Here is a 21,273-nt window from a genome sequence, read left to right on the forward strand (position 1 = left end):
GCTACCACTGCCGGAGAATGCAGACGAGCCCAGAGACCTGCTTCCGGTGTGCTTGGGCCTTCACCCTCACATCTCCGGAGACCAGCGCTTCTTTTGGACTCTTGACATGTGCTTGCGACGCGCTTGGCTGCTCGTGGATCTCGCATGAGCATTAGAAGAACACGCATGATCGCCCACTCATCTCGTTTATGGAAAACGAGACAGAGGTGGAGAAGGAGGTGCTTGATTGTGCCTTAAATAGTACATTTTGAATTAAGAGCTTTCTGTAATACAACTTGGCGTCTATGGTCTGGAAACAAGAAGCAAAATTCGTGTCTGCGTCATAAGCTCCTCTGGTTATGAGATCAGATATCCTCAACGCCTATCCAATGCAGACTGTCAATTCAACCGGTTACGCCATCTCCGCATGTACCAGAAACCCTTTCCGACTTCCCGTGCGAATTAAAAGAATTTTTTAAAAAAAAAACCAAAAAAACTAAGCTCAAAACATGTTTGAATCCGTTGGAGCAAAGGATGCCAACGACTCTCTAGGGTTGTCGATTTCCATCGCCCCGCTCATGACGCGCACAACTTTCTTGTTGGGGTTGGCAGGCTTCGCTACGAGAACCTGAGCAGGACAAACGACAATCTCATCCTCACCATCGCCCAGATCGTCGCCCTTTTTGACGACAAGCGGGAAAAGCACGAGCTTGACAATGGCCCCACGCTCCTCCAGTTCTTCGTTTGACGTGAATTCGCCGCTCCGCTCGTTCATAAGGGCAGCGTTGAAGGTGACCTTTTGCACAAGATCGCCGTTGGTGTCGTATTCCGGTTTGAGTGGTGGAAGCATGATGTATTCAGCACGCTGAGTTCGCATTTCGATGGCAAGATCAACCGCGAGCGTTAGGACCTTGCGAAGCGACTCTTGAATCTGAGCAACGAGATTCGACGGCGGTGGCAAGAGCTGAGATAGATTGACGAAAATCTCCTGGGCTACGGCTTCAGTATCTTGTTTGCGCTGAGAAATGAACGCTTCCCTCCGCGAAAGGAGAGTGAGAGTGATGGCACGCCATTGAGCCACGGCTCGTTGCGGACCTGCAGATGAGATTAGTTTGGCCTTAGAAATCTTGTGGCAAATTTTCAGCTTACCAACTTGACTAAGAGTCTCCTCCAGAGTCTTGAGCTTCTTCCTTTGATCTCGATCCATCCCAAAAAGATATCTTGTGAAAACATACTCCCAAATCATAGACATCACCACCGACATGAATACGTCTCTTCTCTTAACCCTGTCCGCCAATAGAACGTCTACATCCGATCCATCCAGAATGGCGTCATCCAACCTGTCTCGCAATTTCTCATCGCTGATATCAGATGAGAGCTTGCACATCTTGTTATCTGAAAACTTTGAGAATCGTAGCACCCATTGTTGTACATGTTGGCATAGCTGCTGGCACGCACTGTCGAAATAGTCCTCATTTCTGACATTCAGAAACGTCTCCGTTTGGCTTGCATTAAGCAACTGCGCCTGCAGGGATTTGATTTCTTCGACCTTGCTGGCAAGCTCTTGCTGCAGCTGTTCGATCTGTGCGTCCTTCTCAACCAACGCAGCAGAGATCCCGTCCTGAACGATTTCATTGATGCCTTCATTCAGAGTTTGATGTTTGGCTCGTAGAGCTTCGAGTTCGCGAGACGTTGCTTGCCATTGTGCGTGCGCATGCGTGTTCTCCGTCTCCAGGCTTACGACACGCGAATTCGCATTGGCAGAAAGCTCTTGGTGCTGCGATGACAGCTGCGCATTCTCTTGGGCGATGCGAGCTATCTCTTCCTGAACTTGAGCCAGTGTTGCCGAGAGTTGAGAAATTTGCATGTCCTTTTCCTGGATTATGAGATCACGTGAGGCAACGGCCTCGGTTGCTTGTTGAATTGTGCTTGCATGGCTATCTCGTACAGAGATCGCTTCTTGGAGAGCTTGTTCTGCTTTTTGCTTGGCCTCTTGAAGAGCACGATTTTCGGCGACCACCTGATCAACACGGGATTGTAGGTCGATGATTTGCATACTTTGTCGTTTGCGCACGCTAGGAGGACGCGTTGGCGACATGGGGGATGCTGGGGCGTGTCCATAGCCCTCCTAATATTTGTTAACGACAGATCAGGTAATTTGACGCATGCATGATGACTTACCAATTCTCCCTCCATGCCGACCCCTCTTGACTTGTCTTTAGCTTTGATGAGAGTTGATACGAGAGCTGCTCCCGCAGCGCCTGCGATGAGTTGAGGTGTAGAGTCCGAAATTTTAGCGCCCACGTTAGCTTCTTGGCGTTTAGCGTGGCCTCGAAGGTCACTTGACACGCTTCTGTCTGTGCGCCGCAAAGATCTGTCAGAACGAGCGCTGGCGGTACTCATAGCACTTAACGGCCTCGAAATGTTTGGGCTGTGAGGACGACCGCTATCCAAACTTCGGTGGCTATAGGCTGATGAGATTCGATCAATACTGGTCGGCTGACCATCGCTCAGCGGGGATAATTTGCGCGAATCGTGAAGACCAGTTGAAGTGTGCGCATGGTCGGCACTTCGAACCCGTTTTGCAGGATCGCCATGGATAATCCTGTTACTATCCATCGTCCCATTGTATTCATCTGCTGGAGGCCAAGGACGGCGATCTATGAGATCCCCAATTGAACTCATTCCACCAGCGGATTTGACGCGCTTAGGCGAAACGTGTGTATCTATATGGAGTTCTTGTCGAGGTGAAATCTTAAGCTTCTCAGGCGTTGCAGACCGCCGAAGGTTTCTTGAGCTCGGCTCATGGCGAAGACCATGGGAACGAGTCTTCCTCACCAGCGGCGAATCTGGGGACCCAGGGCTTGATTCCATTATCGTTTGAAGACCGGCGCTTGAAGCGCGAGTATGATGTGCTGGTGTCGTGACTGGTGTCGTCTTTTCTGTCGCTGAAGGGAGGGACTCGGAGACTGAATTTTGACTCTGATTTCTTTCGCCCCTTGAACCTGCAGTTGGTTCAGCTTGCATCTCATCATCCTCTAAAGATGCTCGACTCCTGTCACTTGTCGTAAAGCTTGGTGAGGAAATATGCCCATCAATGGACTTCTTGGCGCTACTGCTGGGTGGCTCGCGTGTAGAAGGTGAAGACTGGAACAGCAGATTCGACGCCCGATCTTTCGAGGTTGACTCCACGGCAGGCGGTGAAGCTAATATTGAAGTGTCTGGTAACGAGCATTCTGTATCTCCTGTCTCCAGATTCGAACCTGGCGTGTTATCTACTATCTCAACAGATTGCCGTGGAGAAAGAATTTTTTCTGGTGAGCCCTGGCTGACAGCTACCCCCCATTCAGGCGAAACCTCAACACGAACTTTAATGGGCGACTTGCTTGATCCGTGAGAGGCTGTTCTTCCTCTTTTGAGTTCATCAGAAAAGTTCAGTTCGCGCTCTCGATCTTGTGTCGGGCTCAAAAGGCCTTCTTCCCTTGCCAACTGCAAGGATGCAGGTGTATCGTGGTGACTGCTATCCTTCTTTAAAGCTTCAGAGGTGCGCTGGCTAGTCAAGGACTTTGGCGATGCCGGAACAATTATACCGCTATCGGGATTCATTGGAAATGACCAAGAAGACTGTGCAAAATCTTGTGCTGAGACTTGATTCTTTACGCCGGAAGCGTCCTCGGGCAGACGGGATTCAGACTCTTCGTTCGGCCCCTCAGTCATCTCAACATCACGATCCAGGTCGAGAGATGGACGTGGCGAAGTGATTCTCTCGAATGCATTCATGCCCGACCCAACCTCTAGCTTCTTCATTGGTTGCTCGACTATTGAGTCTTGTCGAGGCGGTACCTTGCGTTTAACACGTTCCAAGCCAGGAAACATACTTGCCACGCGACTGACGTTGGAGCTTGAGGTTTTAACGCTTTCCGGGAGATTGCGTCCTGTTGTCTCTGCCTTAATTTCTTCGCTCAACGATTTCTCCTCTTTATCAGTTTGAGATTCGTTGAGGCTCTCAGACTGGGAACTCGACCCTGCAGCTGTGGCGATGGCCGTAGCCACTAGGCCAACTCCCGCTGCAAGAGCTGCGCCGGGGGTTTGCTCGGTTACACCTGCAGCTAGACTGCTTTCAACTATGTCATTTGAAGCAGAGGATGTGGTTCCTTTCTTGCCTTTCTTTTTCTTCGGCTTCTTCTTGGGTAAAGCCAATTCCTCTTCTACTACCTGGACGGAGTCTAGATTATGTGGCCCGCCAATTTCAGCATCTGAAGCGTGCTGTATATTGTCCAATTTTTCAGCCGTCTCTTTAGAGGACTCTGTATCTGGTGGCTCGAATGGACGACTCTGATCATCCGCTTCTGGCTGAGGTGCTTCATCTTTTGGTGTAACCGACGTTATGATTGATGCCTCATGGTCAATAGAAGGTCGGCTCCATGTCACTTCATTCGAAGCTGTGTAGTAGTAAGTCTTTCCGCTATTGGAGTCTGTGGCAGAAAACCAGCCATGAGGTAAAGGCGTATTTTCATCTGATGTTACTGCATTTGTCGTAGCGGAGTTTTCAGACTGATTGTTAGCAGCTGATGCTGTGGCCACCTCGTCCTGCGTCGCATTTTCGACAGTTTGCACTTTGTCCAACGCAGCTAAGACACCTTGGTTTACGACACTACTTTGCTTGCGCGCCTTTTTCCCACGCTTAGCTTGTTTATGTTTCTCGGAAAACCCCTCAACTTCTTCTTCACTGAGGCTCTGTGGTGATTGCAAGGCCCGTTGAGAGTATGTATCATCGCGTTGTACTATACCTGGATCAAACCCGGACCCTTGCAGACCAGCAGTAAGGATTTCCACAAATTCCTTGTCATCAGTGGTTGGAAGCTTATGACTGGAAGCATCCTCCGGAAGTGCAATTGTTGAGGGCTCGACAGGCGAGGTTTGACTTTGTGTCCTGGAGTTCCTTCTTGATGATCGACGGCTGCCTCCGTGTGCTTGCATAGGAAGTTCGTCAAATTTTGGCTCTTCAAGTATATGGGAATGCGCACGCTGTTCCATCAAAGATGGGTCACTTGTTGCAAGATCCGGGTCAAATCCAGATTGTACAAGACCTGCTGCTATCGATGCTGCAAATTCAATGCCAGGAGATGATGACTGCACATGAGAAGTCTCAATATCGTCGACGGGGATATTGCGAATATTCATGACTTGATCGCTGGTTTCGATGCCCATGTTGGCTTCCTGCTCAATTATTGATGAAACTTGGTTATCGGGCATACTGTTTATTGGCGCCACACTCCCGCCATCGTCGCTTTGCTTCGATTCGGCTTGATTGTCTTCAAAGTCGTTTTCTTTCGCCATAGCCGAATCCTCCTTCGAAGAAACTGCAGCATCTGCGTCCCTCTTCGCTTTCTTTGCTTTCTTATTCTTCTTGTCCCTCTTCGAATTCTTAACTTCGAACTCCGTGGATCCTAGGTCTGTTTCCATTAAAGAACCTTGTGCACTTGAATTGTTCGACCCAAGTAGCTGTTTCGTGGTGTCATCGATAGCATTGTCTCCTGTTGATGCTCTTTTCATTTCTTGATCTGAGGGACTTGGGTGGCTAGGAATCTCCTCGTCTTCAACTTTTTTGGCTTTTCTTTTCTTCTCTTTCTTTTTTCTTGAAATGGGAAATTCTTCCTCAGGCTCAGGCTCCGCAGACGTGTGAAGTGGCTGAGGGGACTCAAAGACATCTGGCGCCGAAGCTTGTAACATACTGTCGTCTTGGGATGCCGTCACAGGAGTTGACTCGGATTGAGAGACGTGTGGAATTTCCACGGAGTTCGGCATTGCGAAGTCTTGAGCAGCAACAGCAGGTTCATTGACGATTGAATCGGGCGACGTGGTATCTTCAGTGCTCTCTTTAGCTTGTTTAGCCTTCTTCGCTTTGCGCTTATCTTTTTGGCTTAGTTTTATAGGCACTGAATCATTATCAATAGAAGATGAGGTGTCCACTTTGATGGTGTCAGACTCGGTAATGGGAGAAACAGTTGTCGTCTCAATTGGCATATTTTCTTCCAAGTTTTCCACTACAGTGGGCTCAAGAGCTCCATCCTGGGTTTCTGCATGCGGAGGGTTCGTAACTGTTGCATCTTTTTTGGTTGAACTAGTAGCTTCTTCAACAGTGTCATTCGTGAGACCATCGGCAGGCTCGCCCGCATTAGCGACTGCGCTGATGGATCGGGAATTTTCATCATCCATCAGCATAGCAGAAATTTCTGCAGCGGTGGAGTTTGCAGCTCGAAGGTCAGTAGACGGCATTGCAGAATCAACTGACCTCTCTAAGTCTTGATCGAGCACATTAGACGTCTGGGATTCTGAACCAGATGTTCGATCACTGCTCTTCTTTCCCTTTCTATTTTTCTTTCCTTTTTTGACAGGTGGCCTAGCAGAATCATCTTCGTTTGGAGTCGCTTGCAATGAAGCGTCGCCTTGGCTTTCTTGCGTAACTTGACCCATTTCGCCTCCGTTCGAGGTCGTGTTATCCGGCGACATTGATTCCAGTGTAACGGAATCAACAACTTCAACGTTTGTCACATCATCGATATGCAGAGGATCTGCGCTCTGTCCAGGAAGTTCACCAACCGAGGTAGGATCAGCTTGTGCGGTCAGATCGTTTTCTTCATCCAAGGTTGGAGTTGCATCTGCTGATTTTTCTGTGTCTGCCAAATGCTCTTCGACAGCAGCTGACTTGGCCTTCTTCTGCTTCTTTCCTTTCTTTTTCGATTGTGTCGAGCCCCCCATTTCCTCCTCACGAACGGTATTTGTGAGATCCCATGTTTCGGCGGGCAACTCGTTTGTCTCAAGAGCCACCGTAAGAGAACGACGTTTTTCTTTTTTGGCTTTCTTTTTGGTCGTCATCTGTGTATCCCACATGTCATCTGCTTCAGGTTCAGCATTGACTGAGGATTCTGGAATGTGAGGTTGAACATCGGAGATGGGTGGGGCATCATCCTCTGGTGTCGTTTTTTCTTCAAGACTAATTGCGCTGGAGACGATGTCTGCTCGCTTCTGGGCAGAAGATTCAGGTGAAGGTTCTAGTTGTACAACGGATAGGTCGTTAGATGTTGCGAGGAGTTTGCCATCTTCATTTTCATTTGTGGTGGCAGTCATGGATAGCTCATTTTGATCTTCCTCTGGAGTCTGCTGTTCGACAAGCAGAATAGCATCGTTCTGGATGGTCGCAACAAGACGAGGATCGTCAGGTGATTTTGCATCGGTAACAGAACTAGCTGGACGATCAGTCATAGACTGAGTAGGCTCGGGAGTTGAAGGCCTCGAAATTCGTTGCGTATTTCGCGAGGAGTCCTGTGCTTCCTGAGCTGCGCCGAAGCCTCCGGCGTTGTCGGCCTGTCCGATGTCCTCCATTGCCTCGACATGGACATCTGTGATCGGGTCAGGTGAACCTTGGTCCGCAGTTTGCGCTGTATCTTCAGCACTCTTCTCTGATTGGATCTGCGTCTCCAAGAGAGATGGCTTAGCTGACTCGCCCGCTTCGGTGACTGAGTGTTGTTTAGACCTTTTCCCTTTCTTTCCTTTGCGTTTTGTGATACCCAAACCATCGGCCTCTATTTCTTGTTTTACAGCAATTTGCACCGTATCCATGGCATCTGCTGCATCTACCGGAGTGACGTCGTTAAGGGAGTCGTCAGGTCTGAAGTCGGCATCCTTGTTATCCTGAACAGTAGTTGCTGTTGCATCAACCTCCGCGTTCAAGTTGCAGTCCTCAGCTGTTGTGATAGCCTTTTCAGATTCTGAATTATGTTCTTCAACTGCAGGCTCAGATGTAAGCTGAGCATCGTCAGTCCTCGGCTGCTGTCTGACCAAAGTGGAATCCAGTGTAGAATCTTGTTCTATGGCAGATCTACTACTTAACTGCGGATCGAGCTCAGTTCCTTGATCCAATTCCAAAGATGGCTCACGCTGCGTCGGCACATCAAGCATTTGGATGTCCTGAGGCTCTGATGTTGAGACGGAGACAGTTGTTAGAGCAGATGAGGACTGTTTGCGCTTTTTTTCTTTCTTTTTGCCCTTCTTGGAAACTGGGGCAGCCCATTCATCCTCTGCAGCAACTTCCATTGGCACATTGGATCCATCATTTATAGGTTTTTGGAGTGGACCTGGGTTAGCACTCTCATTATCGGGAACAGCCGGCTCGAGTTCTGCATCCTTAGATTCCCCTAATTCCTTATTTCGATCGTCAAATTCCATGGGTTGATCACCAGTAAGATCTTCGACAGTCTGTGCAGCATTCGAGGGAGACTCGATCTCACGATCGCTCTTGACAGCAGCAGGCTCTTCGACCGGAGTCGTTGTAGCTGAACCTATTTTCTTGCCCTTCTTCCCCTTCTTAGCTTTCTTAACTGGCATCGACCATTCGTCATCACCCGTGACTTCGATGAGTTTGTCTTCGATGGTATGTTGCTTCTCTTCTTCCTGCTTCTTGGCCGATTCTTCATTCACACTGACGCTTTCGTGCGACTGCTCTACCTCAGGGGGAGATGACACTGGTTCAGCTGTCTGGACAGGAGCGAGGCTCTGCTGTGGGCTTGGCTCTTCTGTAGATAGAGGAGTAGATAGGCTGGACTTCTTCCCTTTTTTTGCTTTCTTCCCTTTCTTTGCCGGTACTGCCCACTCATCTTCTGCTGTAACTTCTCGAGATGTATCAGGAACGACCGCTGCTGAAACTTCAATATCCCGGGCATCTTTGGCATCCTCGCGAGAGGCTTCATTCTCGTTTTTAGGGCAATGCTCAACAGCGATCTCATCGCTGTTATTTGGGACGTCTTCTGTTGGTTCGCATCCTTCCAAAGTGGATCGCTTTTCTATCTCTCTAAGACTTTCTGCTTCAGTTTTCTCTTCCAAAAAGGCCGATTGCTCAGCAGAAACTGGCTTTTGACTTGAATCGAGTGTTTCGGAGACAGGCTCTTCAAATGGCTCCCCAGATGCTTCATCGGGTACGACCGAAGTTGTAGTACTTGACTTTTTCCCTTTCTTGCCCTTCCTGCCCTTCTTGACTGGGACTGCCCAGTCTTCTTCCTCAGCATCAACAGTCTTTATGGCTTGCTCTTTTTGGCCATTGTCCTCGATGATATCCTCGTCAAGTTGCTGCTCAATGCCGGATGTTACTACAGGCATGTGACTTTCGGGAATATTCGCTGTGTTTTCCACAATCTCATCTTGACAAACCACGTCAGGTTGCTGTTCCTCGTAGAGTTGTCCGGGATCTTCAAGATATTCTGATATCGGTTCAGTGGCTTTGCACGATTCGTCCCTGCTGACTGGCTCTTCAAGATCAGATTTGGTACCGATGAACTGATTTTTCTTCGCTTTCTTTTTGCTCTTTTTCGGCAACTCTGCCACCTGCTCATCGGAGGCTGCATCTTGTGTTTGAGCTTCAGCAACATCGTCAAAATTGATACTGGGCATTTCAGCAGCTATCACCTCATCTTTTTCGTGAGGCAAGGTCGGCGTTTCGGTAACGGGCTTATCAGCAGACGCAAATGTGTCTGTAATGGAAGTCTTCGCCTTTTTCTTCCTCTTCTCCTTCTTGCTAAGAGATGGAGCAAAATCGTCTGGTGGTGGGGATTTCACAATTGGCTCTTGAGGCTCCTCAAGTGAACTCTGTTGTGCAGTCGTAATTTGCTGTGTATCCGACGAAGCTAGATTTTCAACTTCTTCTTGGAGTGATGCCTTTTCCCCGCTTTGTTTTAACAGCTCAACATCAACAGATTTGGGGGTTGCTTGCCCACTTTTCTTTCCCTTCTTTTTCTTGCTCTTTTTGGACGGCAAGGCCCATTCGTCCTCCGCTTTAGTCTCGTGGGCCTCATTTGAATCCAGATTAATATCCAATGAGGTATCAGCCTGTAACTGTGATTGATTTTCAGGAGCTGCGGGATTTGCCGTGGAATCGTCAAGCGATGGCTCTCCTTCGATTTGTGCGGGCAGAAGCAAATGGCTGGTTGTTGGTAACGCTTCATCATGATCATCGAAGGACCTTTCTGGGATGGGTTTCTCGATTTCTTCGCCCTCGTCAACTTCAACAGCGGCTGGAGGCTGATTGACATGTTCGGTTGGGGATTGTTTGTCCAATGATTCTGCTGCTTTCCTCGACTCGATATTCGGCAAATTTTCATCAGGTTCCACAGGTGGAAGCTCAAGCGTCCCTCGAGGTTGAAGCATGTCGACATGTTGGTGGAGAGATGATGAGAACTCCGCAACGTTGGGAGCATTCGGACTTTGCGGCGATTTTAGTTGACCTTCATGACTCAATTCGGTCAGAGATTCCACGTGTTGACAGGAACCAGCACGTTCAACACTATTACCAATAGAAAAACTTGGCGCATCCAGCGGCTCCACTACAGCGTTCAAATCTGTTGTTGACAACTCAAGTTTCTCGAGCATTGGGGCGTCTGGGGTGTCCCGCACAGACTGCTCACGTGGTTCAGCCTCATTGGTGGCAGGGGTTTCCTGCGTTTGCACATCAGCGTGAACAGCTTCTGCTTCGTGGCTGCGGGTAGCTGGCTCATCGAGACTTCGCGGAATGTCTTGTTCCATATTTTCCATCGACTCTTGCAAATTACGCTCATCTTTACTTGTGAGAACTGCAGCATCAGACGTTTCCACAATTGCGTCTACCGCGCTAGAGTCACCCGGAGATGGCACTTGAAGCTCCAATTTCTGCAACCTCTTTCGGCCCTTACCTTTGACCTTTGTGGGAGCGGAGGCGGTCAAAGGCTCATCAATATTCGGGTCTTGAGTTACATTTGCGCTGCTGTCTTCAGTTGAACCTTCCACAGGCTCGGGCCAGTCGTCTGCAACGCCACGATTTTTGCGCTTCTTCTTGTCCTTCTTCTTACTGTCTGTCTTTACAAACGCAAATTCATCGTCAGTATTGGCCTCCGCTTGGTCGCCAATTCCTGTCTCTGCCTGTGTATTTGGCTCCACATCTGCGCGGTGGCTCGCTGATCGCTCGCCTAATTGCTCTTGTTGAGCAGCAGCATCTGTCTGCAGCACATGTTGTTCCAAAGACTCATCCAGCCCAGGTTGGCTGGTTTGAGCATTCCTAGCTGGGACATCAGCCGAGTCAAGATCTGCGACAAGTGAAACAGAGGCAGACGTGGAGGACTCGGCTGTGTAATCTGTCAACGTATCAACGCTTTGGAGTTTTTTGCCTTTGCCTTTCTTCTTCTTCTTGTTGCTTCCAGACCGCGACAACGACTGGACATCGATATTATTCTTCCCAATTGGTTCAGCAAACCCGCCAGCTTCATTAGTTGAATCTCCAGTCGCATCCAGTTCCGTGCCTCTAGAGGATAGACGAGAGTTTGCACCTTCGGGCAGGTCTGCACAGATCTGTCCTTGAGTTTCAGATGATTCCTTGTCGGCAGAGGATGATTCTTCTACCGAAAGGTGCTCCGTTGACTGTGCGTGATCACAAGAGGGTTCAACGGAGGGGTTCTCTGCAAGATCTTGGGTAGGAGCAGAAACCTGTGCCGATGAATAATCGCTTTCAGCAATGCGTTCTTCATCTTGGTCTATATTTCTGGCAACCTTGTCTGATGGCTTTGACAATTCTGTATCCTCAGCGGGCACTCCTTGGGACGTCTCGTCTAGATTGTCGACGTGAAATGCGCCGTCTTCTTTCACCGCAATTGGCGAGATGCTCACAGATGATTGCTGTGCAGTTGCGCCAACAGCTGCGCCGGCGACACCAGCAGCCACAACGCCCCATAAGTCAATTTTTGGAACCTTCTGAGCTTTTCCCTTCTTGGTGCTAGTATTTAAAGGCGATGGGCTTGACTCAATATACTTAGTGTGATCGACGTCGGCTGTCTCTGAGGCCGTCACAAGCCCTTCCCCGGCCATTAGATCCTTGTCCGGCAAAGTCATCTGAGCTGACCTGTCGTTTATGTCGTCTTTTGGGAGAAGTGAAGTATGCGTAGCAGTCTGAGAAGCACTATCCTCTGGCATAATCTTCTTGTCTTCAACAGCGTGGGGTTCGGGATTGACGAGACTTGGTAATCCAGAGTGGTCTGCGGAATCTAACACGTTCACGGCTGGCGTTGCCTCAGAGTCTTGCGGATCAGTTGAGAACGATGCCACCCTCTCTTCGTTGAGATCAGAACTAGGCTGTTGCACAATACTCTCTGACTGAGAATCAGGCCCCGCGGATGTAATGTCCTCGGGCGAAATAACCTTTTCTGCATTAGTTATGCTCGTCGGAGCGTGCTCTGTAGAGAGCTCTTTTTCTGTCACATGTCTACGCTCTCGCGATGGTTCTGCAGGCTCTCCGTTGTCAACAGCCTTAGCTGAAGGTGAAGGACTAGGATTAGCTGCTATTCACGTTAGCTCCAGTCCCTCTTCGAGCATAATGTATTGCACTTACATTGTCCGTCTATTGCAGTTTCTGCGACTATGGGAGCCTCCGCAGTTGTTTCAATCAACAGTTCGTCGTTACGCACAGGAGTCGCACTGCCAGATCTTCCCTTTTTGGTCTTCTTTTTGCCCTTTTTGCTTGGCGTACGCTGAAGAAGAGCTTCTGGGATCTTCGCAGTCTTAGCATCCTCCTCCTTGACCTCTTCGATTGCAGAAGGTATGTCAATGGGACTGGTCTCGCTAACAACCTCAACCGACGTCTGGTCTTGACGCTGTTTTTGCGCTGCCTCAGTATGCAAGGTCATTTCTTCTGATTCTTCAGAGGGCAACGACTTGTCGTAGCTTTGGCCTCTACCCTTCTTACCCTCCTTTCCAGTGTTGCCAGAAGTGGGGATCTCAAACCAAGTATCGACGGCATCTTGTGCATCACGCTCTCCGAGTTCTCTCTCCGTCGGCGTTGGCGTTTCATTGTCGAGAACGTCTGCCTTGGTTCCGCGCTTGCCTTTCTTGCCTTTCTTCGAGGCCTTCTTTAGTTGCGAAGAACGACGCTCGTCGGCTTCAGCTTCAGCTTTAGCCTTTTCCTCGGCAGCTTCTTTAACCTGCCGTTTGAATTCTTCGTCCTCTTCGTCGGGTTCACCACCCATAAAGCTATCAATACTCTTTCTATCGTCATCCTGAGAAGATATTACTTCATGGCCGGCAAGCCCAGTAGCAGCGCCAACGGCGAATCCAGTCGCTATGTCTTCAATGCCCAATCCAGACGATGAAGGTTCATGAGACTTCTTGGGTGTTTCATCGAGATCGTTGACCGGAAATGTCGTACCCTCATCAGAAGGTCGAACAGAAATGTCCATGACGCCAGCAGGGAATGTAGCAGCTTTCGGTGTGGTCTGTTGCGAGTCAAGCAGATCCTCAGGCTCTCTGCTTAGTTGCTGATCTTCAAGAACACCCTCCGGCTCACCAAAATCTCCACGGAAGCTGGTCTCTGGGGATTGTGCTGCAGAATGGAAGCTGTCTTCATCGGTATCGTGTACGGAAGGGGTCCGCGACGTGCTCGTGCTTTCTGGTAGAGGCGGCAAGTCCTCCTCGATCTCGGGAGCCTTTCGCGTCTTTTCGAGCAAATATAGTGGCCGATAATGTTTGAAATCCCCCGAGAGGCTCTTCGTATGCCTAGCCTTTGGAGGATGTAAAGGTGAGTAAGGTGTTGAAGGCGAGGCTGTATTCACAGGAGAAGGTAGATTAGCGTCTCGTGACATCACTGGCGAAGGTGCGCCACCCGGATACCTAAATCGCAAGGGCACAGAGGTCTTACTTGCCGCCCTCAAACTTTCCAGGCTCGGCCTTGGAGGCGTTCTTGGCCCTTCCTCATAGGGGCTCCCAGGACGAGATGGCGGAAGCGGGGGTAGTTCGTTAAAAGGTCCTATGTTATAAGGACTTGTCGGCCTGCTCGCCGGCAGACCTGGCAACTCCAATTCTCGGTTCAGATCCGGACTCGCAGTTTGCACCGTAAGCTCCGGCAGTGCAGAGAGATCAGGAATTGGAGTGTCGTCACCGAGAGGACTGGCGGGCAGAGGAGCAGCAGAAACAGCACTCTCATCCTCTGCCCGAACCCCTAAAAAAGACTGGTCCCTGCTGTCACGTTGCTTCTTGCTTCGACTTGAGAGCTCGTTATCTTCGGTATGGCTAAGCACTTCTTCGACAACATCTTGCGGTGGCTGCGATGAGTAACGAGTGTAAGGATGATCGTCATCGTGCTTGTAACCAATATCATCTGAGGCAATCGAGTGATAGTCTCGTGATGATCGGCTCCGACGCTTTTCGCTTCTGTCATCATCGTCGGCGCTGCGGTTCGAGCGCTCTGATCTGGATGATCGACGCTCATATTCATCGTCTGAGCCTGCAGTAGACCGGCTGGATCGCTTCTTCCGCCGTCGTTCTTGGTCTTCCTCATCGTCATCGCGTGACGATCGTGACTTCTTGCTCTCACGATCGCGGGAGTCTCTATCCTTGTCCTTCTCCTTGTTACTGCTGAAGATACTGAATATACTTTTCTTTTCTTTATCTCTTTCCTTGTCCTTGTCTCTGGATTTGCGCTTCTCATCATGCAGTTTGGAGGTGGAAGCAACAGATACGTCATCGAATATTTCGCTGTCTCTCTTTGAACGTCGTCTTCGCTCACGATCGTCATCGTAGAGCCTGGAAGTGGAAGCAACGGACACATCATCTCTAATATCGCTATCCCTTTTTGATCGTCGTTTTCTTTTACTATCATCATCACCAATTTCTGACGTAGCGTAAGAATCACTTCGGCGGGGAGACTCGTAATCATCTTCGCGCTTTGAGGACCGCTTCTTAGCTTTTTTCTCATCGTCATAGTAATCGTCAGATCGCGAGGTCTTGGCGCTGGTGATTGACGCTGTGGAGGCTTCCATTTCGTCTTCATGTCTACTGCTTCGTTTCTTCTTCTTCCTGCGTCGTGAGCTACTTGCAGACTTTGAATCGTCCCACTCATCTTCTGGCTCTGCTTCCATAGCATCTGGCTCCTCCGTAAGCTCGGGAGTAAATTTGTTCTGCGAATCATGGCCGGAGGGCACAATTGGATGCTTCTCATCAACGCCATTACGCTCACCTTCTCGATCATCGCCCAGTTCATTGTGGTCAGTGCCCTCCAGATAGTCAAAGACATTCACATTCGACGCTTTCTCCTTTTTGTATTCTTCATACTCTCTGCGAATCTCCTCGGCTTCTTTCTCGCGGGCTATTGCTGCTGCAGCAACACCGGCAAAGCCCGCAGCCATGACCGATACAGAAGAAGACTCCACATCACGAGCTTCCCTCTCAAGCTCATCGTCCTTGGAATCGCGGCTCTTGGACTTCTTCTTTTTCTTTTTCGACTTCTTGCTAGTGGACCACTTATCTTCTGCCACAGTGTCAGCCGCTTCACGATCCGGTTTCGGGCCTTCGACTTGTTCGCCCTGGAATACGGGGTCGATTTGCGCCTTTTCTTTGGCATCTGGTGCTGTCTTCTCAGCACTCTCGGCGGCCTCGCCGGTTGACGGCAGGTCTTCTTCATCCTGGACGAAGCCACCTGGCATAACAGTCGATAAATCCTTCTCTTTTGTTGGGGTCGGGTCGTAGACCTCGCCCTCAACAAATCCATGGTCACGGGTAGGCAACTCATCTGCATCGTCATTAAGAGTAAAATTCGTGGCAATGTCCGAGACGGAGGTATAGAAGGGGGTTTGGTAGAAATCTCTGTGCGCGCGATGATGCTCATTCGGCTCTATCACTACAGGCGTGACCTCAGGAGACTGCGCCTCAACAACAGGACCATCCTCATGCATAATCGACCCATCGATGGGTGAGTACCGTGGTATTTCTTCGACGGGTGACTCCACGACTTCTTTTATGCTATCTGCCGTCGCCGCCGCCGCCCCCGCTGCTGCTGCTGCTGCAACCGTTGCGGCTATGGCAGGCTTATAACTAGAGCTCGTTGTCTGGCCGTCGTGTGATTGCTCTTCAACGACAATCTCATCATCGGCTTGACTCTGGGGCTTCGTAACAACATCGTCGTCAATGTACTTCTCACGGATAGATTCTGGTGTCCTATCGTCGTAGTGAAATGTGGTATCTTCACCCCAACGAACTCGTGAAGCAGACCTTGTGCGTTCGAGTTGCTCACCTATTGGTTCATCACCCTTCCTCTCCAGTTCTTCGACAGGTGAAGCTGGAGTGGAACCTCGTGCGGACCCGGCGACAGAATTAGTTCTGCTCGCGGGAGGAGTGGGTTCGATAAGCTTAAGCTGAGGTACTGGCCAAGGAAGTTTAGAGCTCGAGGCCTTGGTGGCTGTAAAGCTGTAAGGCCGCTCATAAGGTGGCGCCTTTATGGGAGACTCAGGTGCGCGTAGGACTTCCACATCGGCATCGGCATTTGGATCACTCGACTTTCGGTCATGGCTATGATCCTTGAGCTCAGCAGGCGCCCAGAAGCTCTCGTTGTCAACAGGCTCTGCAGCGTACCGGGCTTGCACGTCTGCAATGACCTTGTCCGCTGCTTTGCCCGCCAGGGCCATCTCAGCAGCAGCTCGACGTTTGTCTCTTGCTTTTTTAAAGTAATCCGGATCGAATATGACATCGTCATCAAAACTATCAACCTCAACTTTACTATCGATCGTCGGTTTGATCTCGCGAACTGTCGGTCCTGCGGTAGTCGTGGACTCGATAACCCTGGGCTTAACTGTCGTGGAATCGCGAGAAGCTTCTTCCGTCCTGTACACTTCATAGCGAGAGTCAACGGCGGTGTCTTTAACGAGTTTTTCGTCTTGATTCTTTTCGTCCCGCGAATCAACGGCAGAGTCGATTGTGGCTACAGCAGCAGCTCCAGCGATTCCGGCGGCGATAGGTGTGGCCCAATCGGCACGCCGCTCATTCTCGCGACGTTCAAATTCACGTTCGGCCTCCGCGTGGTCAGCTTTCTCACGTCCTTGACGCTCAAGGTCAGCCCGACGAGCTTCTTCTTTGGCCAAAGTCTCATGTGCGGAAGCTTCGCGAGAGACGGTCTCTCGTTCTGCGGCAAACCGATCAGCAGCTTCTCTCTCTCGTCTCTGGCGCTCATATTCGCGCTCTTGACGGTCATGCTCTTCAGTCTGTTGCACAAGCGACGCTTGTCGAGCAGTTTCCTTATCAAGGTCGGCCTTTCTCTCGGCTTCTCTTCTTGCTGCAGAGGCACGAGCCTCTTCTTCACGGCGACGCTCACGAGCATAATCTGCTTCTTCCGCACGACGACGCTCGTCTTCAATCAACCGAGCTCTGGCACGGTCAGCCTCTTCATCTTTTTGTCGTCGACGCTCCCTCTCTTCGCGTCTGCCTTCATCTCGCGCTCGATCGCGTTCCTTATCAAGCTGCTCTTGATCAAAGCTGAATCGCACGTCCTTTGAAGGTGTATTCGGCGGTTTGGAGCTTGATAATGCAGAAGCTAAAGTGGCTCCAGCAGCAACGGCTGCTCCAGTAAGGACTGCGTCTCTACCGGCATGTGAGGTGGGTACCGGAGAGGAAGCGCGCCTCCGCCTCACAGGGAGTTCTGGGGCCTTCTCATCGTCCGCACGGACATGAGTATCAGCGGCACTGTAAGAGAACGGTCTTTGCTTGTCTCTTAACACTCGCCTCGGAGTTGATGTAGAAAAGTCAACAGGGGGGCCCGTAGGTGCACTGTACACCGAAGCAGCAGAGTACACAGCACCATTGACTGGCATGATGGGCTGAGGCTGGTTCATTGGTAGGCTCTCTGGTCGGCTTGTGTAGACCGGGCGTGGTTCTGTACGTCTGCCGACGGCGTCATATCGCGTCGGATCGTTGCTTTGCACAGGGTAAACGGACTGCATGCTAGGCTGACTACTAAGGCTGGACATTGCATCGTCATTCTTCCCAATCACGTGGCCTGCGACAGCTCCTGCAGCTGCAGCTCCAGCGATAGCACCTAGACTATCGTTGGATGTCGTCTTCTTCTTCGTCTTCTTGGTGCCCCATCGCCAGCCCCACTTCCAGGTACCCGAATCATTTGAGGCCAGCGAATCAGTGCTCTTTCGTGCACGGAAGTCACCGTAAGCTAAACCACTGTCTGAGAACTCGCTTGAATCATCTGGTTCATCTTCCCAAACTCCCTCGTCATCGGTGTCAGAATGAGTCACTGTTTCGGAGGGACGTGAGACGAGTGCGCCGCGTGTTCTCTCTCCGCGCTCTTTGACAGCGATTAGGTCGTGCTTGCTGCCACGCTTGTTCCTGCCATGTTGAGCAGCAGCCAATGCAGCTGCAGTTGCACCGATTCCCAATATAGTAGCATTGATCCTCTCATCAGAGCTCTTCTTCTTCACCTTTTTCTGCTTGTCTAGTGATGTGCGCGAAGAGCGGCTGCTCCGGCGAACGTCGGCACCATAGGCAAGGCCAAGATCTGAAGAGGATGAGCCATTACCGAACGTAAAGAAGCCGGTCTTCCGTTTGCGTCTGGGAGATATTCGCCGTCGCCGATCGTTGCTACCACCGAAGATGCTTCCAAAGAAACCACCAGCAGACGCGAGGTCTTCGCGCGAGGAACCGAACGAATTCCTAGAGCCACGGTGTCGAGAACCACTCTTTCCATACACGGAAACACTCTCATGGCTGCCGCGCCGTCTACGCTCGAGTCTGTACTCTTTGTTTGGAGAACTTGAGCGGCTACGATGCTTCCTCCGATCATGGGCAGCAATCGCACTGCCAGCGAGCGCTGCACCAGCAGCCATGCCTAAAAGTCCTGTTTTCCGTTCTCGTGAGGAAGATCGCGACCGTGTCTTCTTGCTGCGTCGACGCTCGACGCGATACTCACCCTTGCTATCCGCAATAACGTCGACACGGCCAACAGATGCGGAGTCAGAATACCGGCTCCGCTTAATCGAATTTTCTCCCATTCGGACGACTCCATGAGAGCTCCTCCGACTACGAGACGAACTGCGGCTGCGGCTTCGATCATAAGATCTTGCCTTCCGCCCCGACTTTATGCTGTAGGTGTCCTCGAAATCGCCATTTCTGCCGAGAACTGCTTTTCCAGCTTTCGCAATGCCATAAGCACCAAGTCCGGCGGCGAGCCAGCCACCTTTACTAGTCTTGCGTCGTTTCTCTTCGTCGGAGCTATAACGATAGTACCGTGAATCCTTGCTGACACGACCACTGGCAGCATACTCGCCAGATCGACGCTCTCTCAGCGAGTCTGATGATTTGCGCTTTCGATAATTATGCCGGCGTGGTGCATCATAAATAGAGGAATTCGGATCGAAGCAACCTCTGCACACACCGATGTATTCAGTATATTCTTCCATTTTTCGCACATCCTCATAATCTTTCCACCAATCTACGAATTTCGAGACTGGACCTTGGCGCTTCTGTTCAAAGGCCATGTTGCCGTATCCATTATGTCCACTATTATAAGGACTATGTCCTGTTGCGCCATACCCATTGTTGCCGTTATAGCTGGCAGGGCCTGTAGAAGAGTGCTGATGATGCGCATGATTGTGGTGGTTGTGGAGCGCATATGCGCCCGCCGCAATTCCGGCGGCCGCTGCATATTTTCCAAAATTGGATTTCGATGGCCGGGATGGTGAGTGCGACGGAGACACTCGAGGAGAAGTATTGGGTGAGTTTCCATCCACCCCATATGTGCTTGGTGCATGGACAGAAAGCGAATGGCCTTGACCACCTTGTGAGACCGCTGGGCTGACTGACTGCTGGAATGAATTACTCGACGACTCCTGGGCACCGTGAACGTAGAGTGATGAGCTTGAGTCTTGCGCTGCAGAGCCAAGGGTGTAACCGAGAGCTGCTCCGCCAACCGCGGATGCTGCTGGTGCAGAAATCTTTCCGCTCCCAGACATCTTAGAGTTGCTGCTTGGTTTCGAACTCGACTTGGCTGGTTTGGAAGATGAAGTCTGGGCAGGCTTGGACGGCTTCGCAGATGACATTTCGCCACCCGACATCGTCCCTGCAAAGTAGTCCGCTGCGGAGCCATGACCAGTGTCCAGAGCAGGTGTGGGCTGCGCAGTCGCTGCCATCAAATGAGGCTGACTATTCACCAACGGGGGCTCCGGTCGCACACCTGGCTGGAAGGCCACGGACTGTCCTTGGTCCCCGTAGAAATCAGCAGCCGCACCATAGGGATTGTCCATCATCTGACCGGGGAACTGATGGGCGATGTGGGGGTCACTTGTACTGTATTGAGGTTGCGGCCTGAGCGGCGTGCTGGTGCCATTTGAGGAATCTGGAAAAGCACCGGGTATGCTGCCTTCTCCTGCACGCGAGCCATCGTCATCAAAGCCTCTAGCTGAGGTGTTCTCGCTGTCTCGTTTCTTCCCATCTCTTCGTTCTGCATCCTTCTCTCTTTTCTCACGTCTCTCTCGTCTCCTCTCCTCCCGATCACGGTCACTCTCCTTCTCCGGCCTTCGCCTCTCCTCACGGTCGCTGGCCATGCCTCTCTCTGTCTCACGTCTCCCCCAGCTCATTGCATTCTCGTACGAATACGAAGAGGCAGCATCATCAATATTAGGCAAAGTAGCGCTACGCCGCGCTGTTCTTTCATCGCGATCGCCACGTGCGCTGGTGGGTGCAGTTGCGTACGAACTTGCAACCGATTCTGGTGGTGGGTAGGTGCTTTGCCTGCTTAACGTGGAACGTCGCTTTCTGTCTCGATCGTCCTCTCTGTCGCGTTCGCTTCGTCTGGCGGTAGAAGAAGAAGAAACAACCGACTCGGCACGTCTGCTGCTGCGCGATGAAGATTCGCCCTTGGTACTGCGGCGCCTATCACCGCTCTGCGACGCGGTGTCGCTGCTCCTCCCCGTGAGTTTGCTCCACATATTTGATGTCCACCTCGCAGACTGGGTTGCGTCGTGGCGAGGATAATTTTGCTGCGATATTATGTCGACCTGTCCGGGGTCTCTCGGCGTGATGTGTTGTTCGCTCGAAAAGGATTCAAAACATTTGTTAGCTCAGGTTGCAGTGAGGGAAAAAGCAGGTGGCTGGGTATTTTGCAGATCGGCCGTAGACGTCATGCGCTGTCGTGATATGATACAACGGACTGGCTGGCAATGCTGCAAGTGAAGGAAAAGCGATGAACACTGGTGGCACACTCGATGAAGAGTTGGCTTGTTTTGCTGAGCGCCCGTCGAGCTACGCGAAGGGAATGTGGATGCCCGACCAAGATGCATGCGCCACTGGGGCGCACCAGCTGCTTGTGATGCTCGTCGAGTGCTTTGTTGGGCGAGCCGAGTTTGCAATTGGTCAGACGGGCCGATCCAGCGTGAGGAGCCAGCTGAGAATCAGCTCCCCAGTACCATGAAAGCTCTCGCGCGACGGTTTGCCTCCAGCTGCACCTCCGTA

The 21,273-nt window shown here is 50.9% G+C and overlaps 1 protein-coding gene across 1 annotated transcript; it reads right to left on the minus strand.

Annotated features, from left to right (window-relative positions):
* Positions 1-221: 221 nt before the first annotated feature.
* PV09_03541 (uncharacterized protein) lies at positions 222-21,050 on the minus strand. The gene is made up of 4 exons (XM_016356754.1): positions 12,386-21,050; positions 2,161-12,335; positions 1,129-2,107; positions 222-1,074 (listed from the first exon to the last, which is right to left on the minus strand). Exons 1-4 carry the CDS (start codon positions 20,748-20,750, stop codon positions 482-484), a joined length of 20,112 nt encoding a protein of 6,703 aa, XP_016215547.1. The 5' UTR covers positions 20,751-21,050; the 3' UTR covers positions 222-481.
* Positions 21,051-21,273: the final 223 nt, after the last annotated feature.

This window comes from Verruconis gallopava, assembly GCF_000836295.1.
Source record: "Verruconis gallopava strain CBS 43764 unplaced genomic scaffold supercont1.9, whole genome shotgun sequence".
NCBI classification, from domain to species: Eukaryota; Fungi; Ascomycota; class Dothideomycetes; order Venturiales; family Sympoventuriaceae; genus Verruconis; species Verruconis gallopava.

Coding starts and splice junctions, on each gene's coding strand:
- PV09_03541 (XM_016356754.1), bottom strand. CDS start 20,750: ATGTGGAGCAAACTCACGGGGAGGAGCAGCGACACCGCGTCGCAGAGC. Junction 12,336..12,385: donor AACTGCAATAGACGGACAAT/GTAAGTGCAATA, acceptor TAACGTGAATAG/CAGCTAATCCTAGTCCTTCA. Junction 2,108..2,160: donor TCGGCATGGAGGGAGAATTG/GTAAGTCATCAT, acceptor AACAAATATTAG/GAGGGCTATGGACACGCCCC.